General features: G+C 34.0%; 3 protein-coding genes across 4 annotated transcripts in view; 1 reads left to right on the top strand and 2 right to left on the bottom strand.

Annotated features, from left to right (window-relative positions):
• Positions 1-2,155, bottom strand: part of LOC137640126 (uncharacterized) — a 24,415-nt gene extending 22,260 nt beyond the window's left edge. Inside the window, exon 1 of one of the 2 annotated variants that reach the window (XM_068372608.1) lies at positions 1,764-2,155. In XM_068372608.1, the coding sequence (XP_068228709.1) occupies positions 1,764-1,806 (43 nt within the window). In that variant the 5' untranslated portion in view covers positions 1,807-2,155. The remainder of the gene's footprint in view (positions 1-1,763) is intronic. The other variant, XM_068372607.1, reaches the window with a different exon arrangement.
• The window catches only part of LOC137639736 (uncharacterized), a 136,001-nt gene that overhangs the window by 44,194 nt on the left and 66,807 nt on the right, over positions 1-25,000 (top strand).
• The window catches only part of LOC137640125 (ileal sodium/bile acid cotransporter-like), a 30,755-nt gene continuing 18,459 nt past the window's right edge, over positions 12,705-25,000 (bottom strand). Inside the window, exons 2-7 of the mRNA XM_068372605.1 lie at positions 24,417-24,631; positions 23,010-23,215; positions 21,749-21,966; positions 18,533-18,696; positions 17,015-17,110; positions 12,705-13,907 (exon numbers count right to left, since the gene is read on the bottom strand). Of these exons, the coding sequence (XP_068228706.1) occupies positions 13,716-13,907; positions 17,015-17,110; positions 18,533-18,696; positions 21,749-21,966; positions 23,010-23,215; positions 24,417-24,596 (1,056 nt within the window). The 5' untranslated portion in view covers positions 24,597-24,631 and the 3' untranslated portion in view covers positions 12,705-13,715. The remainder of the gene's footprint in view (positions 13,908-17,014; positions 17,111-18,532; positions 18,697-21,748; positions 21,967-23,009; positions 23,216-24,416; positions 24,632-25,000) is intronic.

The following is a 25,000-nucleotide window of genomic DNA, read 5'->3' as shown; positions in this document are numbered from 1 at the left end:
GAGAATCCAGACATTAATATATCAAAAATATATATGGCTTATTTGAATATGAAAAACACGTAAAAATGTGCAAAATTTATCATATATATATATATATATATATATATATATATATATATATATATATATATACTGTATATATACTCTGTCAAATAGGCGCGTGGCTGAGGTGATACAGCACTTGATCCAAGTTTGTTTGGCTCGTAGATCCCACCATACCTACCTCCCATAGGTCAAACGAATTGTAAATACGTACCGTTACGTGGTGGAATAAAAAATAAAAAGGCGTTGGGCTAGCAACCTCACCCTTAGAGATTTGATGAGAAACCGAAAGGCTGTAGTGCGGGACCTAGTGAAGGACTGATGTCAGGTCATTGATAGGAATTTTAAATTTTGATTCGATTTTATTCTTTTACTGTTTGGAGATACTAATGAAAACTCTGCACCATATTTGTATATTAGGTGCTGCAGCTGAGTGGTAGGCACTGTAGAGACGTAAGCAAGGTCCGTGGCTCGACCCAAGCCAATATCGAGTTTTGGGCAGTGAGCCTACTACCTAATTGCTAGTCAATAGCGAGGAATTATTTTTTATTGTTTATTTTAGGACCTAATGCTCTACATAATTGAATCACGTTTGATATGCAACGTAACAAGAGGACGATGTATTCAAGTGTTCAATTTGATGGCTTCAGATTCCTGAGCAAATTATGCTTTTTCTGAAAAAAAATGAATATAAAAAGCATATAAATTCAAGTATTTCAAGTCTCTCTAGTATCGTTTTTGTATTTCCTTTAAGACGAAAAAGAAATTATAAAAACAAATGCGGACAAAATTGCTGTATTACAAGCAAATTGCAATATATGGAAATTTTGTATGTTCGGACTTTTAGTCATGCAATAGGCATAATTTGATCGAATTTGAAGAGAAAAAGTATTTCTTGAGATTTTTTTTTTTTCATTTTGGTGGATTTTTTATGCATACAAAGTTGCTGAATTGGAAGTAAACTACGATTTATTGCAATTCCACTTACAAATTAGCGATTAGATGCCTGAAATACTGTATTTTTCCCAGACAATTTTTTTTTCTTTTTCGAAAATTACAAATAGATCGATTGGTACCAGCGTTTTTGTACAGTTAGGTTTTCGTATCTGTGGATTAGCACTTTTGAAATTAGTTTCGATAAGGTAGTCTGCCACTGTAGATTTGTTGAAAATATCGCCCCCCCCCCCCTTCTCCCCCCTCCCCCCCCAAAAAAAAAAAAATCATGGGTTTCCAGGAGTCACATTTCAGTCGCTGGTAGTTGGTTAACGTCATAAATACATTACTATCATCTCGACAGATTTTTCGTAGTGTGAACTTGGGACTTGTCTCCATAGCCGGTCATACAGATAGAATTCTGGTTTTGTAACTAATTCATTTGAATTTGTAACAGTAGGACTTCCGTCGCTGATAAGTCATTCCTAATAATCAACAGGTGTTATTTTGTAGCTTTTCTTCACTATTTTGAATAAACATGTATTTAGTTAATCGTAATTTCCTCATTCATCTTTTCAGCATATAGTCTGAAAACACCGTTTCTGTTTGACTGAAGTCTGTGCATTACACCGACGACGAGGTTCTTTAGCTTTTCCAGAAACGCATTACGTCATGTTAATAAGTATGTCAAGAGTCAAGATCTTCACATAAGTTTGCATATTACGTAATCATGCAATTCTCAGCTTCAACTATGTATTATTTGATCATTTACCCAGACAAGAACTTACCTTCTCTCAGCGAAAACGTGGACAATGACGTCGATGCTTCCATTGATGCCTCTCGCTGATAAATTATTCCTCAAAGCAATGATTTTCGTTTGCGACAGCGAAGTAAAGCTGCAATAGCTGGCTTCTCTGCTCCCACTGGTTTTCTTTCATGCAGGGCGAACTTATAACTCATCGGAAGAAACTCGGAGAGAATGACATCTGCACATCGCAAACACGGGACGTCTTATTCCATGGCTGGAAAGAGACTGTGTGGTGTGCTTTCTCAGGGCCTGGCGATTGCATCAACGACCTCGCAGATATCACCTTTAACGGAGGTGGTCATACGTTCTCTTTTCGTCTGATCTGGGTTCGCTCTCCCTGCTCCATACTGCTGGGCCTTATCTTTCGATATCGATAACCCTGATTAGACAAATTATCTCGCCATTGCCATTTTGTTTACACAGGGGAGTAAATTTCTGTAAATAAAGAAAGGAGTTTATCTTTAATATCTGTCTCTTCCAAACTACTGATGTCATAGTTTACAGCAGAAGAGACATGTGCCCTATTAAAGCAAGTTTCCTAAATAACAGACCAAGTAACTTTTTATTCCTTGCATTTTCCACTTTAAAGGAATGGCGACGTTGTGGCATCTCTGCAATGCTCCGGTCTCACGTGGATCCTCTTATCAAAGGAATTGTTCATCAAAGGTTTTTGGTTGTGATTGCCACTGTGTCAAAAAGAAAGTCTTTGAAGTACGTTTATCGCTTTACACATTTTTCTACTTACGGTATTGTTACCTGTTTACGTTTGGTGATATGCTTGGACGCATGCATGCAAACAGGATCATGTATTTTTGTGCGTGTTTGTATACGAAAACTAACGAACACATACATACACACTTTATATATATATATATATATATATATATATATATATATATATATATGTATGTATGTATGTATATATATATTGTGTGTATCACAACAATAGCAACAGATGCAGTCGTTTCTAGTCCACTGGAGGACAGACCTCAGACATATGTCTATTCATGTCTGGTTTCGGATTGGTGATGGTAGGAGACTTGTCTGATCAGTCACAGCAGACCAACCTAGTATGTTGTCCCTAACTAATAAAGCTTTGCTGATCATGACGATACACAGACCCTTTCACAACGTTAAGGTATCCCTACTCAGAAAGGGTGGATATATATATATATATATATATATATATATATATATATATATATATATATATATATATATATGTATATATATATATGTATATATATATATGTGTGTGTGTGTGTGTTTGTGTGTGTGTGTGTTTTGTTACCTATGAAAGAGGGTGGCTTCAGAGCCGAAGCATTCAAGTCTGCCACGTTCATCAAATAAACGCTAAATCATAGATACGTGGCCTGGGCGGTGAAACCTCCACATCACATTAATCGCCATATACATCTGCACAGAGATCTCATCAGCGGTACGTTGGATCCCCAGTGACAGTGCACAGTTCACTCCTATCAGACTTGCTTCACACGAGCGGATTTTTTTCCGTACGAAAATATTTCCTCGCGTTAGGAGGAATGTTTTTACATGAGGGGATTTTCCCCATGCGGAATTGTAGTTTCCAAGCCAGTACACTGGAACCGCGCGGCTAGTAAATCACGTCCGCTCAGAAATTCTTCCGAGTGGGCAGCTTGTGAAGGGTCCAATTGGTTTTCATTGATTTCTAATCAGTACGGACAAAACCACGCGGCATTAATCCGCTCGAATGAAGAGAGTCTCGTAGATATCGTGACTTTTTCTTTTCATTATGTATTTGACACAGTTCCAAGGTCGCCATCCCCTCTCACCTCTCAGCTCTTCTGAATTACACTTTTTACAAGCCTAGATCCATCCATTTTTTCCTCTTGAGGGCACTACAACAAATTACTTTTGAGTCATATTTTCATCTATGCGAACCCTTTCATCACTTCATCACAACAGCTTGAAACTTTCTTCTGTAGTTTGCAATCAAGGTCCATAATACTTCTATAAAGGAGAATCGGTTCAACAATCCCTCCATACACTCACATAGGTTGTGGTAGCCTATTGGAAACGTCTTTGCCAAGCTATCTGCTGGACTGTGTTTCGAGACCCGCTCTAGCTCGATAGTTTTTTTTTTTAGTGTCTGCAACCTTGCCTTCATTATAAGCTAAGGATGTGGGTTTTGGGGGAGCCTATATGTCTACCTACTGAGTCATCAGCAGTCATTGCCTGGCCCTTCCTGGTCCTAGTGTGGGTGGAGAGGAGAGGGTGCTTAGACGCTGGTCATATGTATATATGGTCGGTCTCTAGGGCATTGTCCGGCTAGGTAGGGCATTGTCACTCACCTTTTCCTCTGCCAATCATGAGCGGCGTCTAAAAAAACCTTTAAAACCTCCATGTACTAGATTTGTACCAGATTTTTTTTTTTTTTTTTTTTTTTAGGCAATAAACAAAAATGAAATAATCAAACTATGTCTTTAGAGTTATGTTCACTCCTAATTCAATTTGTCAGGAAATTTCAACGTCCTATTTTGTTAGCTCAAGTTTTAAATTCATCAAATTTCTTTCCCTATTGTTGGTAACCTTGTGACTCGTACGTGTCCAGAATGCGAAATATCTGTTAAATCTGTGATGAATATGATACAACATACTCTCAGGGTTTCTTGGGTTTAAAGTTTATTTCCACTAATAATTATCCTAATATGAAAAATTAAGAAAATGTACTTATATTTTCTTATTAATACGTTTGAAAGGAAAATTTGCTTGGAGAATATAGTAAGATTCTATCAGGTATGCAAACTTGAAACAGAAAAAAAAGAAGTTTCGTAATCTTATCTAGAAAAAAATAGGCTTCACTTCTCTACCATTTTTTTCTTATATTTCACTTGCTAAATGTGCCACTATTCTTAACGAGTGGTCCTCAAATATGTTTTTTTTCCACATATTGTCTTTTTTTTCCACCCATGATTTCTTCATACCATCTTGCCTGACCCACTCTTGTACAAGTATGAATTATTATTTTCCTTTGCTTAGCGACACTTCGCAGTTTTTGATACTTTTCCAACGCGTGTAGTGTCTCTGAAAGGAAATTACCCATTTTGTTTTGTTTAGTGCTTCCATTAAAGATTTACCTTGTGCTTTTAAATCTCTCTCTCTCTCTCTCTCTCTCTCTCTCTCTCTCTCTCTCTCTCTCTCTCTCTCTCTCTGCACCTCTCTAACAATATTAAAGTGTGGAAATTTCAAACATCTTAAGTTTAGAAGTGAAAGACAGCTTGTCTTATAAGTATAACCCGGAGGGGCCGTGTGTGATGATATTGTCCCTACTGTAAATTTCTTATGAGCAATCCCTCGAGAAATAGTCTCTTATGAAGGAAGTCTTTTACACACAATTTCAGTTTAATTTTTCATCAGACCATTAACTCTTGTTTTCTATTTCCGTTTTGGAATCATTTCAAATTTGTCTTCAAGTTCACTTATCTCTGGTTATTCAAAAGGTTTTACTTTGGTGTATATCATTTGTTGTTTGGAAGTCGGAAACTCAAGTTAACTAGTTTGATAAGTCTTTCATACAATTTGATATTTTTAGAATATGGAGCTTCTTTCTTCCTCTTTTTAAGAAGTTCAGGTTTATAATTCTTTAAATAATGAGGTTTAATTCGAATCCAATCTCTAAAATATTTGGCTAAGTTGATTTAGGCCAAAGATGACCACCTTTTTTATCTTCTCCATAAAACTAAGTTTGAAATATTAGAAGAGATAAAGAAGTGAAGATTGAGATAGGTGTCAGATTTTATCTTTTATTTTAGCCGACTGAAAGCAAGAGTCTGTCACTTGAGCCACTGACCTTTTCAAGTCCTCGGGTCACTCATCTTGAATGTATTGCTTTAGCCGTCTGTTTGAAGACTTACTTCACAGTTAATTTCGACTTGTTATGCCAATCAGATATGTTAACCATGCATTGCTGAATAGGACATTTCATGTTGCATGATGGCTGACTCTTTACTTATTGCCTTGGCCAAAAGCGTTTCTTTGTTTGTGAGCAATTTTACACAATTACTTCTGTACAGATTTTGAGCAAACTTAGTAGTCATGTTGGGTATGACCAAATGATGAATCTGTAACATTTTGAATAAAGTACATCAAAACCAGAAGTACGCAGCAGTACTTTGAAAATAATCGCACTGTTAAGTAAATGGCAAATTACATTAAACCAATTTCAACGAAATTGAATTGACATGTGGGGTATGACCCAAGGACAAATCCCTAAGATTTTGAAGTAAATACATCAAAGTACAAGTACGCATTGGAGTTAAGAGCAAAATAAGACTGCTTGGCGTTGCGAAACCACACGCTCTACTTAGTGCTCCTGTAGTAGTACAGTATTATTATTATTATTATTATTATTATTATTATTATTATTATTATTATTATTATTATTATTTGCTAAGCTACAACCCTAGTTGGAAAAGCAGGATGTTATAAGCCCAGGGGCCCCAACAGGAGAAAGGAAATAAGGAAAAATAAAATATTTTAAGAGCAGTAACATTTAGATAAATATTTCCTACATAAACTATGAAAACTTTAACAAAACAAGAGGAAGAGAAACGAGATAGAATAGCGTGTCCGAGTGTACCCTCAAACAAGAGAACTCTAACCCAAGACATTGGAAGACCATGGTACAGATGCTATGGCACTGCCAAAAACTAGAGAACAATGGTTTGATTTTGGAGTGTCCTTCTCCTAGAAGAGCTGCTTACCATAGCTAAAGAGTCTCTTCTACCCTTACCAAGAGGAAAGTGACCACTGGACAATTACAGTGCAGTAGTACCCTCTTGGGTGAAGAAGAATTGTTTGGTAATCTCAGTGTTGTCAGGTGTATGATGACAGAGGAGAATCTGTAAAGAATAGGCCAGACTATTCGGTGTATGTGTAGGCAAAGGGAAAGTGAACCGTAGAGAGAAGGATTCCTTGTAGTACTGTCTGTCAAAGGACCACGTAACTCTCTAGCTGTAGTATCTCAACGGGTGGCTGGTGCCCTGGCCAACCTACTACCTTAGTATTTAAACATTGCTTTATATCATTATGAAACATTTATCCAATTAGTTGTAACCAGAAAATTGAAGACACTTCATTAATCGAATTTTAAATAATAAACTCAAAGAACAACAGGTCAAGTTGATCAGTAATTTTCAACTTGACCCTACTCTTTTAACACGGAAGTCCGCTCTGAACACAAAGAGCGACTGATGTTGACCATATACTTTATGGAAAGTTATTGTATCGCGACAATATGTCGTTTTTTTTTTCACAAGGCTTTATAATCCGATGGTTGATTGTTTTAATTGATGAGGAGGACTGGTTAGAATACAGATGAGTCGCATATATTTTTAGCAAGTGTCAACAATGGACAATTTCATCTCTCTCTCTCTCTCTCTCTCTCTCTCTCTCTCTCTCTCTCTCTCTCTCTCTCTCTCTCTCTCTCTCTCTCTCATCAGTTAGTTTATGTGAAAAGCCCTTTGTGCCTTTTGAAGAATGTTATTACAAAGAACATTTAATAACAGATGCGGGTTTTTTGTCGGCTGAATTTTCTGTCGAAGCTGGTGCCCAGGTGAAAGGAAATGGAGTAGTTGATATCGATACTGAAGGAGTTTTCTAATTATTACTTATTACGTTCGCTTCTCTGTCGCATTATTAATGCTTTATCAAGTATCAAAATCTGCTTAACAGTAAATTAGCATTGTTTTCTTATAAAGTTCGGAGCGCTCATTTGTGCCTTGTTGTGTTACTTCTCTGAACGCATTATTACCTATTTTATTTTTTAAATGGCTTTAATATATATTTATGTGTATATATATATATATATATATATATATATATATATATATATATATATATATATATATATATCTTTTACTAAAAGCCAGTCAAACAATAATTAATCTTTTATATTGGAACAAATATTTTGTTCTTTGATAATTCACCTATAAATATTTCAAAAAAATTTCGTATGAGAAAGAAATGACTTCTGAACTGGAAGCAATGAAAATATAAAGGAATCAGATAGTATTTTTAAAGTTTAAACATGCAGTCCAATGTTATCTTCAAATAATCATCTGCTTTCTAACTTTAACCAAGGTTATGACGTGAGAGGATTGTATAATGTATATAGGTATTTTCTTCATCAATCGTTAGTAGTCCACTACAGGACAAAGGCCTCAGACATGATCTTTCACTCGCGTCCATTCATGGTCTTTCTATCCAGTTTATATATATATATATATATATATATATATATATATATATATATATATATATATACTGTATATATACTGTATACAGTATATATATATATATATATATATATACACACTGTATATATATATATATATATATATATATATATATATATATATATATATATATGCTGTAAATATATATACATATATATATATATATGCTGTAAATATATATACATATATATATATATATATATATATATATATATACATACATATGCTGTATATATATATGTGAGTATGTGTATTCTTGTTTATGTGTGTGTGTGTAATTATATAATTTTGTGTTCCAGTGATTAATACACTGCTTGTCCAGTGAGAGATTTCTTGTTGGAAAAAGGGTTATTTTCCTGCACAAAATGTCAAAATAAGAATGTTAGTTTTGGGTTGTTTTCTTCCATTGACCCTGTATGATGCCTTTTTATATCCTAGAATTCTGAGGTCATAAAAAAGCTGGCTCATGAGGATTCGATTTTTGTGAGAGTTTGTTTCTGTGTTTTTATATTGAGAGTTTTGACTATGTCGTTAAGACGAAAACACGATCTCCAACCTGGTGGTTTTTTCATTGTCCATAGTGTGGCTCAATTCATGTTTTATGCTCCTAGAGTGTTAATTTTCACGATATTTGCTGGTGTATATATACAGTATATATATATATATATATATATATATATATATATATATATATATATATATATATATATATAGTGTGTGTGTGTGTGTGTTTGGGTATATGTATATATTAATAAGTGTATACCTTTATATATATATATATATATAGTATGCATGTATGTGTATATATATATATATATATATATATATATATATATATATGTGTGTGTGTGTGTGTGTGTGTGTGTGATAATTTTACACATTTATGCGCGGTTCTTCATATATATTCATATAACCCATATATACCTCCTAATATGGGATTATTTCTACTTCGGGATGAGAGACCCAAGGGGGAATTAACTTTACGATAATAGCTTCTGGTCGGACAGGGAATCGAACCAGGGTGATACTAGGAGGTATATATATATATATATATATATATATATATATATATATATATATATATATATATATATATATATATACGTGTGTGTGTCTGTGTGTGTGTTTGTGTGTGTGCATAGATTTAACATTTTTTTTTTAAATAAAAGATGAATAAGTCATTCTCTTGCTCCCTCAATATTTAGACCCTTCCTCTCCAGTATTTCTTATATTCCTTATATTTAAAACCTTTTATGTTTCACTATATTCCCTACTTTCAAAGCTTCCTACTTATACGCTCTTTTCACTAATTGATATCCTTCGTTTTCAACATATTTTATTTTTACCTTTCGCCTCCACTTTTACGATTGAGACCCATTCATTTCTTCCTATTTCCACATATTTTATACAATAATATACATCAGCCTCTTGGGCCTTTTATTCTTCATTCAGAATCAATATTTACATTTTTATGTCCTACTCAAATCGGTAACATTTATTTACATTCTTCCAACATCCATATAAACATCGTTTGCTCCAGTTTATTCACACTTATAATAAACGCTTTATTGCGAAAATTTATTACGCAGAAGATAATGGTTGAGAACAATTAGAAGTATTATTTTTTATGTTAGTGAAGCTTTTACAAGGGTATGTAAATGTATCTCTCCTGATTTGTTGCTAATGGGGAATAAAGTAAACTTTATTTTAATGGAGTTTAGACGCAAGTTAATGAAAGAGTGAGAGATTTGGGATACGAAAACGGTCGTGAACAAAGTGTGAATTTGTTAATGATTGCTGATGTTATATTAATAGTTGAATACTATATAGTGATCTTGCAAGGGTCTATAATAGTCTGAGATTAGGTACACGGTTGATAATTTGCCGTAAAACAAAAAGGTAAAAATCCTGCAGTAAATGTTGTTAGGCATTTACCGTTTTGAAAACGGATATATTGACGATATGGAGTGATATTTCGGTCACTAACCCGTAAAAGATCATAACAGAGGAGGGGAAAATTACGGTCGCCCGTATTTCTGAAAATACCGCTGGGAACCGTATAGTTTTACGGAAATTTTCCGATTAAAATCACGTTTTTTTACAGTGTAGAAAAGAGAAGTTAGATATTCAGCATAAACAAGGTAACAAGGGTGATAGGAAATCGGTAAGATTGATAGTCTAAGAGTAGGGGTGTTTGATTCGACTAGGTATTTTGCAGTAAACGTAGCAAATGTTCGTACTTAAGCAGAGTCATGGAAGTGGTGGAGCAGTGGAATTACTCTTAATCGAGCAAGGGCTAGAGTTCAAAGGACTGGAGGCAGTCTTCATAAGTGGAGTGAAGCCTCCTCTGCTGAGTGCCTATGTGGACATCTCATCCAGACAACAGACCACATGCAACGCGTTTCATTCCCATTTAAAGCATAGAACGACACCTAACACTGTCTGGAAAGACGCAATGACATTCAAAATGTAATTAACCGACTAATGACTGTCGGATTTTCATTAGAGCAATAGATTTAGTCTAATTCGGAAAATATTGGAGTTATCATTAATGGAGAATACAATAACAACTTAAGGTTTACAGATGAATTAGTTCTATGTAGTGAGTCATAGGAGGAAAGGCAAAATATAATTGAATATTTATCTATCTATCTATCTATCTATCTATCTATATATATATATATACATATATATATATATATATATATATATATAAATATATATATATATATATATATATATATGTATATATATAAATATGTATATATATATATATATATATATATATATATACATATATATATATATATATATATATATATATAAATATATATATATATATATATATATATATATATAAATATATGTATATATATATTTATATATATATTTATATATATATATATATATATATATATATATATACTGTATATATATACATATATATATATATATATATATATATATATATATATATATATATATATATATATATATGAGTGTGAACAGGGATCAATCTGTACAAATTTGGACCTCTAAAAATGTAATCAGGCTGCTATGCAGTGGATACAATGTTGGCGCCATAAGACATGGTGCTCATGAAGGAAATTACATATGCCTCATATGTATATTGGGAAGTTTTAAAAGGATATGAAATATAGATTCCAAGTAGATATGGTAAAAAGTCTCAGGAGAAATGATAGAGCAGGGTGATTTATCGTGATCTGATAACAGAGATCTCATACTAGGTTGGTTTGCTGTGAGTGATCAGATTAAAGTCTCTCACCATCACCAATTCGCTCTGGCCAGCATGATGATGAAAACTGTCTAAACCCCAGACATAAATATAGACATGTCTGAGGCCTTTGTCCTGCAGTTGACTAGAAACTGCTATATTTGCTGTTGCTGATTACAGAGATAAAATAGATTGTTGTAGGTCGACGGAGAGCTTGTATAAACTCGGGAAGTTTTTAAAGGAAAAGGGAGACTTTGATATTGATCAATTTATGTAGAAGAGTTCTTGGAACGGAAGGGTCTTTAATTCGGCAGTTAAAGATGAAAGTTACAATGAATGTTGGTTTTTCTTTTACATGAGGTCATGCCATATATAAGGGTAACAGTTAGCGAGTATATATATATATATATATATATATATATATATATATATATATATATATATATATATGTGTGTGTGTGTGTGTGTGTATATATAGGTATATATATATATATATATATATATATATATATATATATAAGATAACCCACAATGTATGAAAAAAATAAATTTATTTAGCTTTCGAAGGGACCATCTCCCTTCCTCTTTGTTTTCTGAAGAGTAAGGGAGATGGTCCCATCGAAAGCTAAATAAATTAAATTTTTCTAACATTTTGGGTTATTTTATTTATCATAAATACACGGAAAATTGTGTATTTTAATATATATATATATATATATATATATATATATATATATATATATATATATATATATACATTAACAACAAATGCAGCTGTTTCTAGTCCACTGCAGACCAAAGGCCTTAGACATGTCAATTTATGTCTGAAGTTTGGCCAATTTTCATCACCACGCTGGCCAACTGTTGATTGGTGATAGTGGGAGACTTGTCAGATCGCTTACAGCAAGCCAACCTAGTATGGATGGTCCAGATTAGTACAACTTTGCTGATCATGTGACACACAAACCCTTTCACTATGTTAAGGTATCCCCACTCCGAAAGAGTATATATATATATATATATATATATATATATATATATATATATATATATATATATATATATATATATATATATGTATACATATATATATATACATACATATATATATTTATATATATATAATATATTTATATATATAAATATATACATATATACAATGTATATATATGCATATACAATATACATACTTATGTATATATTATGTATATATATAACATACATATATATATATATATATATATATATATATATAAAACGAAAATCCGGTTATCCAAATATAAATAATTTAAACTATCCACTTGATATTTTCTATTAAAATATTAGGTATAATTTAATGAAAATATACCAATCAAATCGCACGTTCATGCAGTGTTGAAATTTTAAAAATAAAACAAAAAATCTTTCTCTTTATTCACTCCTTTATTTACATAAAGTTAATTCTTTTCTCTCATTTTTTGTACATACAAATTAATCACATTTCATGTCAAGACGAAAACGTATTCAAGTCACAAAATGCAAGTTACCACAAATAGCGTCAATCCTTAGCAAGGTGACAGGGAACGTCGTGGAAATTCCAGCTACATTGGCGTTTATTTATGCACATGTCCAGGGAATCATGATTCTTGCATGGCAAGGGAAGTGTCTGCCTCGCAGGCCCTCTCTTTCGCTTTGGAAATTTTCATGGCCTTTCGTGTTGTAACTATGCAGAAGATTGCACGAAATTGATCCCACTTCAAAGAGGTCTATTGTTCTTGTTTTATTTGTTGATTTCCTGTAAAAGTTACTGCCTTTTCTTGTTGAAGGTTCATTTGCTCAGACTGTAGATCATTGATTATATTGACTAGCGCTGATAGGTATACAAAAGTATTATGTAGTCCTGTTTTCTTTTAAGAATGCACTCTTCCAAGAAACACAAAATAAAGTGAAAAAATATATATCTAGATTTATATTGAACAGTTGCAGATGTTTCAGTCATATTCAGCATTTCACACACACAATAAACATTTTGTATTGCAGTTATAAGAGTCTTTATATTGTAAGGATATATTGATTCCTTGCTTGGTTTATCTATTGTTTTTACTTCGTCCTATCAAGGAAAACCTACTTTGGCCACACATGCTCTTAAAATTACTTCTTTTCTAATAGTGAATGCATTTGGGCAATTTGACAAAAAAAAAAAAAAAAAAAATTATACCTAAGGAACACGAGTAAGTGCACCCTATATGGCAGATTCACGCTCTCATATCTGACAGATACAGTAAAATACTGTAGATAACCAGCGTGACCAAGACGCGAGCCTCAGGTTTTCACCCCACACCGTTCCTTAAACGAAAAAAATGCCTGAAATAACTTTCAAAGCAATCTATTCCAGTCACAGACTTCTGTTTTTCCCTCTCTTCTTTGCTGATTCCGTTTGAAATCAGGCCGTTAGTGAGGCCTTCTCCGCTCGCGTACCGGGTTCGATCTTAGCCACATGGGTCATAGGGTAAAGAGGCTCGTCTTTCCTGGCGCAGTACTTCTTGTACGTCTGGAATGTACTTATACCGACGAAGACCTCCGACAACAGCATCACTCCGTACAGCGTTGGGAACATGAGGATCTTGCTTCTTATCTGTAAAACAAAGAATAGGATCAAATAGTTAACATACGAACACAGGTGTGACTCATATTCATGTCTCCATGTCGTTAGGTTTATTGCTCACAGAAAGTAAAAAATGCGTTTGACCTTTATATTCGGTTTTATTTTGCTTCTTTGTCTCTCTTCGGTCCAGGATTTCGAATTGAAATTCCCTGACAATTTTATGCCTCTCGAGTTGCAGCTAAACTGAGTTTCTCTTTAGGTGCTTTCTATTTTTGTTTAAACTTCGTTATTCTAGAACGCAGAGCTGACCTAAATCTTTACAAGAATAGAAAATACTGGTTAATGGAAGGACAATGGTAGGTTTGTTTGTGCTGAGAAAAAATTGCGTTTTTTGTAGTTCCTATTATTTAAGTATGATCTCTCATGTTTCTTGAATTTTCCCTTTTTTTGACATCATATATGCTACTATTTGTGTCGATCTTCTGTTTGTCATTGCCCTCGCCAAAATTGAAGATTTTGTGAAAGGTATGTATTCACCTTTGTTGTTTTTCCGTGAGCAATTTTACACAAAAACTACTATACCGATTTTGACCAAACTTGGTAGTTATGTTTGATATGACCCATGGATAAAATTCATTAAAGTACAAGTACGTAGCAGTAATTTGAGAATAAAAGCAATGTTAAATAAATTGCAAATATTTTGTTAGTTTATTTTTTGTTTGGGAAAAATATTACGCAAAAACTACATTACTGAGCCATTTCAACGAAACTTGGTGATCATTTGGTGTATGACCCGAGGACAAATCTATTTGATTTTGAAGAAAATGCATTGAAGTATAAGTACGTAGTGGAGTTAAGAGCAAAATAAGACTGTTTGGCGTGGCGAAGGCATGCTCTTTACTGAGTGTCCCTTTACTGTATGAATGAGTTGACCAAAAACTTTAAGCATAAATAGTAGATAATAACAAGATATTTCCTTATATTTTCCTGTGGTTCATACTTTGAAGGGTAATTTCCCAATAGTTCCTAGGAAAATGTAAACATGATGGATGCATTGTGTGCTCTTTCAAGTACAGTATCTTTAACAATACTCCTTGCAAGTCTATTCATTTTGATAGGTGAGATTTGTGAATCGAATCTTACAGTGGATCATTTATGTTAGATGAGATTAGATTTTTAACTGATATTCAGTGCCTTCGAACCTTTGTTAATTGTTGAAGATTTGGTTTGTTCACTCCACCCTCCCAGTATACGTTGCTTACTTTTTATTTTCATTACAGTGCAAGCGTCTTGTACTGCAGTGACCAAATTGCAATCTCATCATTGTATTTAGTTTGTAAGACTGATATTTTTTTTATTCAAAAGCACACTTGCACGTTGTGGGAGTGACCTGAGAAAATCAACTTCGGCTAATTAAACTAGTTTCATTTTATATAAATTATAACCTAAAAATAGTAGAGGCTTAACAAGGGTCTTCACATTAATCCAAAGAACAGATAATTCAGGTTTCTTAGAAGGCAATCCATAAGTAGGACCATAGTAAAATGTCAATGCAGTACTATAATAGTATAATGAGCTGGAAAGTAAATTCGAAATGGAACTTCTGCTTTTGACTAATGATTGCAGAACTGCCCACCATCCAAACTTTTAATACCCTGATTATGTTATAGCTAAAATGAATCGTCGACCTGGTTAAAGTGTAATATTGAAAATATTCGATAAGTCTAAAACAAAATGACACGGGGAATAAGGAAAGATTGCACTTGTATACCAACAACTAGAGCGAAACCCCCTGTTGAAGTATCATCAAACATTGAGATTCAAATACCCAGAGTTAGAGACTTTCTCGTGTGACTTTTAGATGGACATAATACAAAATTTAGTGGTATTTACGTTCTCCCGAATTAATGCAATTTAAAGTTTAGAGTAAACGTTTAGTGGTAACGGTGTAAGGTATAAATTCATTAGCCTTTGCGTACTTTTAATATTTCTGTTTCATTTAGAAAAATAAAATAAGAAATGGCAAAGAACTTCGTGTATTCTATTTGAAGTATTGGGGAAATTTGCTTAATGATAACGCCATAGCAAACTTCTAAAACAACACTAAGGGTAATTTTATTCACTGGAAAAATCTCCCTGAATCTCAAGTTGCTATCTTTATTACTTCCGCCAACGAAGTTGGAAGGTTATGTTTTATTCCCTGTTTGTGAACAGCTTCCTGGCCACAATTTTAATCGTAAAGTAATGAAACTTGCAGGGATTAAATGTTATGTAAAAAGCTGAAATTGAATAAATTTTGGAAGGTCAAGGTCAAAGGTTAAGGTCACGGTCAAGCAAAATGTCCAATTCACGTCACGTAATCAGCCATTAGTTTGGACATCGTTGTCACAGACTTCAAACTTGGTTCATATTTGAGTGTATGAATGTCCACGCCAATTAATACATGTTTAGGTCAAAGGTTAAGATCAATGTCGAGCATAAGGTCGAGAAATTAGCTGCTGCGACGGAGGTCTGCGCTCTACTGAGTGCCCCTCAAATTTTATTTATGTTTTATTCCTCGCTAGTGAAATTTTCTGCAGGAGTTAGGAGGTTACCTAGTTTCTTGGAGTATCTGTAGCGCTATTTGTCGTAGTTGGATGTTCTTAGATTTAGTATTTAAATGCCATCCGTCTGGGAGTGACCTTGTAATTTTCTCCAAATCCTGTGATGTGCAATTGTTTTAAATCTTAACCCGCTGGCCTTGGCATGGTTAGGACAGTGTATCGTGAAACCATTTTCATTAGATTGTTTATCTTTTATTTTTTGGGTTTCCAATATTTTTCTTCAATTTTTCCTTTGCATTGTACTTGTCTAGTGTTTTATTTTGTTAGATATGAGCCTTCTATTATTTGAAATCTTGCAAAAGTATTGCATTATTGATAACTGCACTTCTGTAATTCAATTTTCAATAAGTTCAAGTGATTAATAATGATTCTAAGTTGAAGAAAGCCAATAAGTAAAAAAAGAAAATATGGTGAATTATTCTTTGAAATATTTATATTCTTTTAAGACACTAAGATCTGGTTAGGCAATTGGCAACTTACTTCCCTGTTCCTTAAACTTGTGGAAATTGATTGCCAATTGCATCTAAAACTTACGTGAGGTTCATGGAAGGACAACAAAATAACGCTGGCAGCCACTGGCATGTTTTGGGAGCCTGTTTCGATGCCTATGGTTCTGCAAACTTGATGATTCTGCCGAAATAAGAAAATTTCTGTCATTGTTTGAATGAAGTATTAAGGATTAATTTCCAGTACGCTCATGTATACATGCATTGGAAGTTTTTGCTGTACTGAGAACAAAGTTGAATATACTGATCCGTAAATGTTGAGATGGTAGGCAAGCATTTAAATATTTTGAAAACAAAATATTTTATAGTAAAGATATAATTAAAATCCTATAAACATTTTCTTGAACACTTCATTACCAAACAAATTGTCCAAAAGGTCCAATCTACTAGAAATTTACACTCCTATTTCTCCCAAAATCTAATCAATATAGTTTCAAAATGATGCCAGTCATTAATTAAGTACGATTTTACTGAGCCTTTTGAAAATCCACTAAGTATCAGTCTCCCAAAGAACAGAGAAAAATAGTAAAACAAACAATCCTAACCTAAGAGATATCCTCTTTATGGTTTATAAATAGAGTGACGTGGAGACTCGAGCTCCTAGTTTAAAGGTTTAAAAGCCGCTCATGAATGGCGTGGGCAAGGAACAATGACATTGCCCTATCGAGCAGGACAATGCCCAAGAGATTGATCATGTACATATGATCAGCGCCCAAGCTAGGACCAAGGAGGGCCAGGTAATGGCTGCTGATGACTCAGCAGATGGACATATAGGCTCCCCCAAAACCCCCATCCGTAGCTCACAAGGATGGTGAGGCTGCAGCGACCAAAGAAACTAACGAGTTTGAGCGGGACTCGAACCCCAGTCTGGTGTTCACCAGTCAGAGACATTACCACATCGGCCACCACAACCATGGTTGCATGATTTCTGCCTTGTACCATTCGAAGGAACAAATGAAAGCAAAGATATAGGGTTTAGAAGAAAGATAAGCGTCTCTACATTCTAAAGCTTACACACATGGCTAACCATCTTGCAGCCATATCTCTCAAGCGTGCAGAGATTGCTAGCAACGTTTGCTATGTAATTTGAACACTTTGTAAGAAGTTTAAATGCAGCAATGTGGACGGATTGCATGTCCACTAGGCTTAACCAGTTTGGAAGCATGTAAGCCTGGAAGTAGCCTGACTGTCTAATAGTTACTTCAAGGAAGATCAAGAATAACATAATGGACACAATATGAAACCGGTTTGTTGAATTGTTACTCCAGTAGTTATATATCACTTAAATAACAAAAGATGAGAGAAAAACCACCACGGAAGAGAATTGCATTAAATTTGGATTTTATCTAACACCAAAGGAAACTTTAGAAAAAATGAAGACATTCAGGCTAAGGTATTTCACAAAATGTTGGCTATTTCAAAATCAAGATAAACCATAAAACAGATAAGTAAGTAAGCAGAACAAAACCTGATAATTACCTACCACCATTAACCTAAAAACAAACGAGCATTAGATGATTATAAAAAGAAATAAAATGTAATTTACCTGACAGAACAGTTTTGCTAAGACATACGCCAAGATAAAACCGGTAACTGGTAGTAAAATAGCCGTTGCATAGAGTAGAGGGGAGGCTTTCACGAAGAGATCCCAGTACATGAGTAACCAACACACACTTCCCACCAAGCAGCCTAGCCATCCGACTATGCTTGCTACCTGTTAAAAAGATGAGGTTTTAAAATTAAAATGAGTTGAGGTAACGTAGCGAGAAAGGATATTGTTATGATCGATTCAGAATCACAGTTATATTCCCTCTGAAATAGATTAGTAAATTTACTATTGTGAAACGGAAGATTTCAATGGACTGTTATTATTATTATTATTATTATTATTATTATTATTATTATTATTATTATTAATTGCTAAGCTACAACCTAGTTGGAAAAGCAGGATGCTATAAGCCCAGGGGCCCCAACAGGGAAAATAGCCCAGTGAAGAAAGGAAACAAGGAAAAATAAAATATCTTGAAAACAGTAACAACATTGATATAAATATTTCCTATGTAAACTATAAAAACTAACAAAACAAGAGGAAGAAAAATTAGATAGAATAGTGTGCCCGAGTGTACCCTCAAGCAAGAGAACTCTAACCCAAGACAGTGGAAGACCATGGTACAGAGGCTATGGCACTACCCAAGACTAGATAACAATGGTTTGATTTTGGAGTGTCCTTCTCCTATAAGAGCTGCTTACCATAGCTAGAGTCTCTTCTACCCTCAACAAGAGGAAAGTAGCCACTGAACAATTACAGTGCAGTAGTTAACCCCTTGGGTGAAGAAGAATTGTGTGGTAATCTCAGTGATGTCAAGTGTATGAGGACAGAGGAGAGTCTGTAAAGAATAGGCCAGACTATTCGGTGTATGTGTAGGCAAAGGGAAAGAACCGTAACCAGAGAGAAGGATCCACTGTAGTATTGTCTGACCAGTCAAAGGACCCCATAACACTCTAGCAGTAATATCTCAACGGGCGGCTGGTGCCCTGGCCAACCTACAGTTAGTTTCAAATCGGACTTACCAACAGTGATGGAGTTGGGTTGAAATTCTCATAGGAGAAGTTAGTTTTATAAAATTACATAATCAAACTTTGTCTTCAGCTTACCATCCCTTTATGCAGTCATGCTTTGCATAGGTTTACAGGTCTCTGTTCCATATTTCTTACAGCTCATAAATCAATACTTTTAAAACATGGTTTGTACCTCTATAGTCTTGGTTTTGAGTATTTTTGGTAAACTTTTTATTGTGTTTTTGGATTTGAAACCATCTCATTTTAGGAATATAATGCATTATGTTTTAATTTTCTTTTCATATGTTTGCATTATGTTTTAATTTTCTTTTCATATGTTTGTCCAATGTTACTAATCTTTTCTTTGGTGGAGCACTGGCTTGTTCCATAACAAAATGTAAAGAAAAGCCTTTATTCCAAAAAGTTTATTTTTCAAGGTTATTTTAATAACGAGGTGCTAATGGTTGATAAAGGTATTTTTCATGCCAATACTGAAAATGTATGAATGTCTGAGGTTTATAAGCTTTAATTTCTATGAAAAATTATTCCTCATACTCCAGTCGCTGTGAGGATTTTTATTGCCTTGAAGTAATGTCTGTATAGTCTAAAACAAGAGTGTTATAACTTTAGATGATTGAAAAAATACGATATTAAATGACATTATTGATGAATTTTACAAAGATATCTCGATCTTTTGCACACGTCCATACCACTCCTCACCAGCATAATACCTCGAAAACTATCATTTTTTTATTATTTTATTGATTATTGATGTTTCACACGCCATTTTTTAAAAGAAAAGTTAACGCTCTTATGCATCCAAGTCGAAGCATTAGACGCAATCATTCTGATGATTTGATTAGTGGAGGATAATTTATTATCAAGTGAAATATTAAGGCAAAGAACTTCGGAATGTATACTCTTATCGCTTTCATTTTTATGAGCTTCCTTATCATTTCTACTAGCGTTGATTCTTAAGGTGCCATTTGCTCCCTTACTTCAATTTTGGTTGTTCATAGAATTCCCTTTCTGAGTGGAGATACCTTTTCCTTGTTTCCTTTCCTCACTGGGCTATTTTCCCTGTTGGGGCCCCTGGCCTTATAGCATCTTGCTTTTCCAACTAGAGTTGTAGCTTAGCAAGTAATAATAATAATAATAATAATAATAATAATGATGATAAAGGATGGTTTGCTGTGAGCGATCAGACGAAAATCTCCCACCATCACCAATCCGCACTGGCCAGCGTGGTGATGATAACGGGCCAAACCTCAGGCATGAACAAGAACATGTCTGAGGCCTTTGCCCTGCAATTTACTTGAAATGGCTGCATCTGTTGTTGTTGTTGATAAAATTATCGCTTTCACTGCAATCATTATGTACTTTCTTTGAAAAGTGACGATGGATCAGTAACCCATTGATAACTGGACCTGGATTCTCACCAAGCTTAAATGAAATGATAATAGTACCAAAAGGCGATCTGCAGAATTGAATAATTTGGCCATTTTCACGAGGCTGATAATCCCATAAGAAAGATTTTACCGTCTTGAATAAGAATTAGTCACAACAAAAGCATTTTTATGAAATAGTAAATTAGGAATCTTTTACAACGAAGTAGTAGACATTTTTTTAAATATGTGTATAAATGTTCTACACATGATGATGTCACGTTTTCACTCTTATCAGCATATCATCACTGTCGGTGCTACTGTATTTTTATGATCATAGTAAATTTTATACTCCTCTACCTAGAATTTTGTATGTGTACCCTTTTGTTCTTATCTGACCTTGGCATACAAGCGTTTCCTGTGAAATTCTTTCTGCTTTATCACTATTCTCTTGTTGCTTATCTTTTATCCATTTATATTATTTTCGTGACCTTTAATGTGTTTCAGATGTTTTTTATCTTTTAATTAGATCTTTTGAAAGCGTTAGTTGTAAAACTATTATTATTATTACAAGCTGAGCTATAACCCCAGTTGGAAAAGGGCTACACCAGGAACAAATAGCCCAGTGAGGAAAGAAAAAAAAAGGAAATAAATGAACTAAAAGACAAGTATTGAACAATTACAATAAAATATTTCAAGAGTAGTAACAACATTATAATATATCTTTTTTATATAAACTATAAAAAACTTGAGAAAAAAAACAAGAGGAAGATAAATAAATTAAATGCATACACATGAATGGAAACTTGAAAGTAAACTTAACTTAGTAATTATGGTGGCTGTCTTTTCGTGAAAGTGTCTGATGATCATCCCGACAATGACAGGACCCATCACGAAAGTCAAGGACGTGGTGATACTGAGGAAAGGGACCACGATGGTCTCATCGCCCTCGGTGAGCCATTGGCCCGAGTACAGCCAAATGTTGAAGGGCATTCCTCCGAAGGCCATGATAGAGGAGCACGTGGTCATCATTACGCTGTGGGATTGAATAGGATGGATTGGTTGATTGAATTTGAGTTTTCTGGCATCCTGATATTGAAGGTCATTGATGTCGATATCGTTTGTTATAAATAAAGAATGCAAAGAAATTCAACCTTAAGACCGATGTCCTTTTAACAACTAAATAGCTCACAGAAGACCTAGCATAATACAACACATCCTGCCCAAGAATCTTGGCAAGGGTGAACTTGACATAGTCTCTAAATTTTGTAAGATAGAAAATACATCCTGCCCAAGAATCTTGGCAAGGGTGAACTTGACATAGTCTTTGAATTTTGTAAGATGGAACAATACATCCTGCCCAAGAATCTTGGCAAGGGTGAACTTGACATAGTCTCTAAATTTTGTAAGATGGAACAATACATCCTGCCCAAGAATCTTGGCAAGGGTGAACTTGACATAGTCTCTTTAAATTTTGTAAGATGGAACAATACATCCTGCCCAAGAATCTTGGAATTAATTAGTCTCTTTAAAGGCCATTCGTGAAGGGCAGAGGTAAGGGACAGAGACAACGCCCTAGCTAGGAGGACATTGCCCTAGAGACTGACCATATATTCATATGATCAGTACCTAAGCCCCACTACCCACCCATGTTAGGCCTAAGCAATGGACGATTAAATGAACAGAAACAATAAACAAATGGGTTAGAGGTCACTCATGAAGATATCTATACGGGTAGTACAACAACCGTAAAACTGAGTAAAAGGGATTATGTAAATATAGAATAAAAGTAGATAGTAAAATCGGGACAGTATCACAGTTTACTAAATCGGTTTTGAATATTACATGAACACCTATGGACATTTTGTTATACCTCGTGCTATTTTATTCAAATTTTTTATTCATATAATATCATATCCTTAAATATATATATATATATATATATATATATATATATATATATATATATATATATATATATATATGTATATTGTATGCACTAGTGTGTGTACGTTTGTAAGCCTTGCAGATAACTCCAAAAGGCCTAAACATAGATAAGATAAAAAATCACGAACTCACCTCAAAGCCAGATCGCCATCACACCAGTAAGTGAAGAAATTCGAGAAGGAACCTCCAGGACTGCTGGAGATCATCATGACTCCCAGAGCCTCGTAAGGTCTCAGATTAAAGAGCTTGGACAAACCAAACCCAGTTGCTGGTAGAACTATAAACTGGCCCAACATACCGATGGCTGCTCCTATGGGGCGTTTTACGTGACCTAATATCTGCAAAGGTTTTTAATATTATTAGTTGGTAGCAAGACTTTTTATTGCGGCATCAATATTATTAGTTGGTAGCAAGACTTTTTATTGCGGCATTAATATTATTAGTTGGTAGCAAGACTTTTTATTGCGGCATCAATATTATTAGTTGGTAGCAAGACTTTATTTCGGCATCAATATTATTAGTTGGTAGCAAGACTTTTTATTGCGGCATCAATATTATTAGTTGGTAGCAAGACTTTTTATTGCGGCAACATAACCAGCAATGGGATTCGTATACTTTGAACGATTATGATTTATATATTTACTACTGTACGCGATCAGTCAAAAATAACGGCTAAGTATTTAGATAGATATTCAAACCTTCTCCACTCTTTCCTCTAGGGGTACCCCTCTCACTAAGTTCTGACTACCCCCCCCTAGGGACGGGGAGAGATCGAATAGTTATAAGTCTGACCTTAAAGAAATATATATATATATATATATATATATATATATATATATATATATATATATATATATATATATCCATATACTTGTTCTTTATTATATACTGGAGATGCCCTGAAGTCCGACAGGGGTCAATACTAAACCTGATATAGATGGGTCTTTATTTTTAAAATAGAATGTGATGGTATACACAAACCTTGTATCATATTAAAAATTTTGAAATTGGTAACCTAATGTTTGTGAAATATACTCTGCGAAGTTCTTAGTAGGAAAATTTAAAAAAAGACAATGAATTGATTGGTAACGAAATTTACCCCTCTGATCAGAAGCATTTTATCTTCCCTTCGATGTCTCGTGAAGTTAAATGTTGGTTATCTTGAAATATTACATGGCATTTAAACCTGTCAGTGCTCTTTATGTCAGTCTTGGAAGAAAAATATCAGTCGTGTTAAAAGACTCCACAGAGGTTTTGCAATGGATGTTATTTTGGTTTTGATCATCTTTTTAAGGGACTCGTTTACATTTTTTGTTTTTATTATTGTCACTCATTTATTACTGTTGTTATTCTTATTGCCATTATTGTTTTTGTTGTTATTTTTGTTGCTTATAGGAGTGATAACAGATAAGTTTTTATGCATCAGATCATTTGTGTTTGTTATCTTCCATCAAAATTTTTTTTTAATATCCTAAACATCATCCATACTGGCTCAAAAAAAACTTTTAATTGAAATAATTCTTTAAACCTAAGCCTTACCTCCTTTAAATAGATGGCTGCCCCCATACCCAGCATGAGGGTAATGGAATTCATCACCATAACAACAGTGTTTATCTTATCCACTATTATTTCCCATTCCGCTCTTTCCGGTATAGTGAAGTTTCCCTCCTGGATTTGGCCAATGGCTCCCTCTAATTGGGTCACGTTGAAGACTTCCATTTCGAAGTGGGACTGTACGAGTGGCTGTCTAAAATCTGTAATAAATTTAGAAATAGCTGTTAGTTTGATTTCATAATGGTAGGGGGATTGTTAGTCTTCGTCTTGTTAGCAGAATTTATATTTAAACATAACCTATGTTAAAACGGATGACTTTGTGAAGGAATTTTCATTTGATGTTCAATTACTGATTGGAGATTACGTGGATAGAGATCGGCTGTTTAAGCAAAAATTATTTTTCTTTCTAAGTTTCTCAATTTAAGTTCAACCCTATGGAAACTCATGCACAAACACTTACACATAGATATACTAACAAGCACACACACATACTCATATATATATATATATATGTGTGTGTGTGTGGTGTATGTATATATATATATATATATATATATATATATATATAT

This window comes from Palaemon carinicauda, chromosome 4 (genome assembly GCF_036898095.1).
Source record: "Palaemon carinicauda isolate YSFRI2023 chromosome 4, ASM3689809v2, whole genome shotgun sequence".
Lineage (NCBI taxonomy): Eukaryota > Metazoa > Arthropoda > Malacostraca > Decapoda > Palaemonidae > Palaemon > Palaemon carinicauda.
Note: the sequence above shows the minus strand (reverse complement) of the source record. Positions and strands in the feature narration are given on the sequence as shown.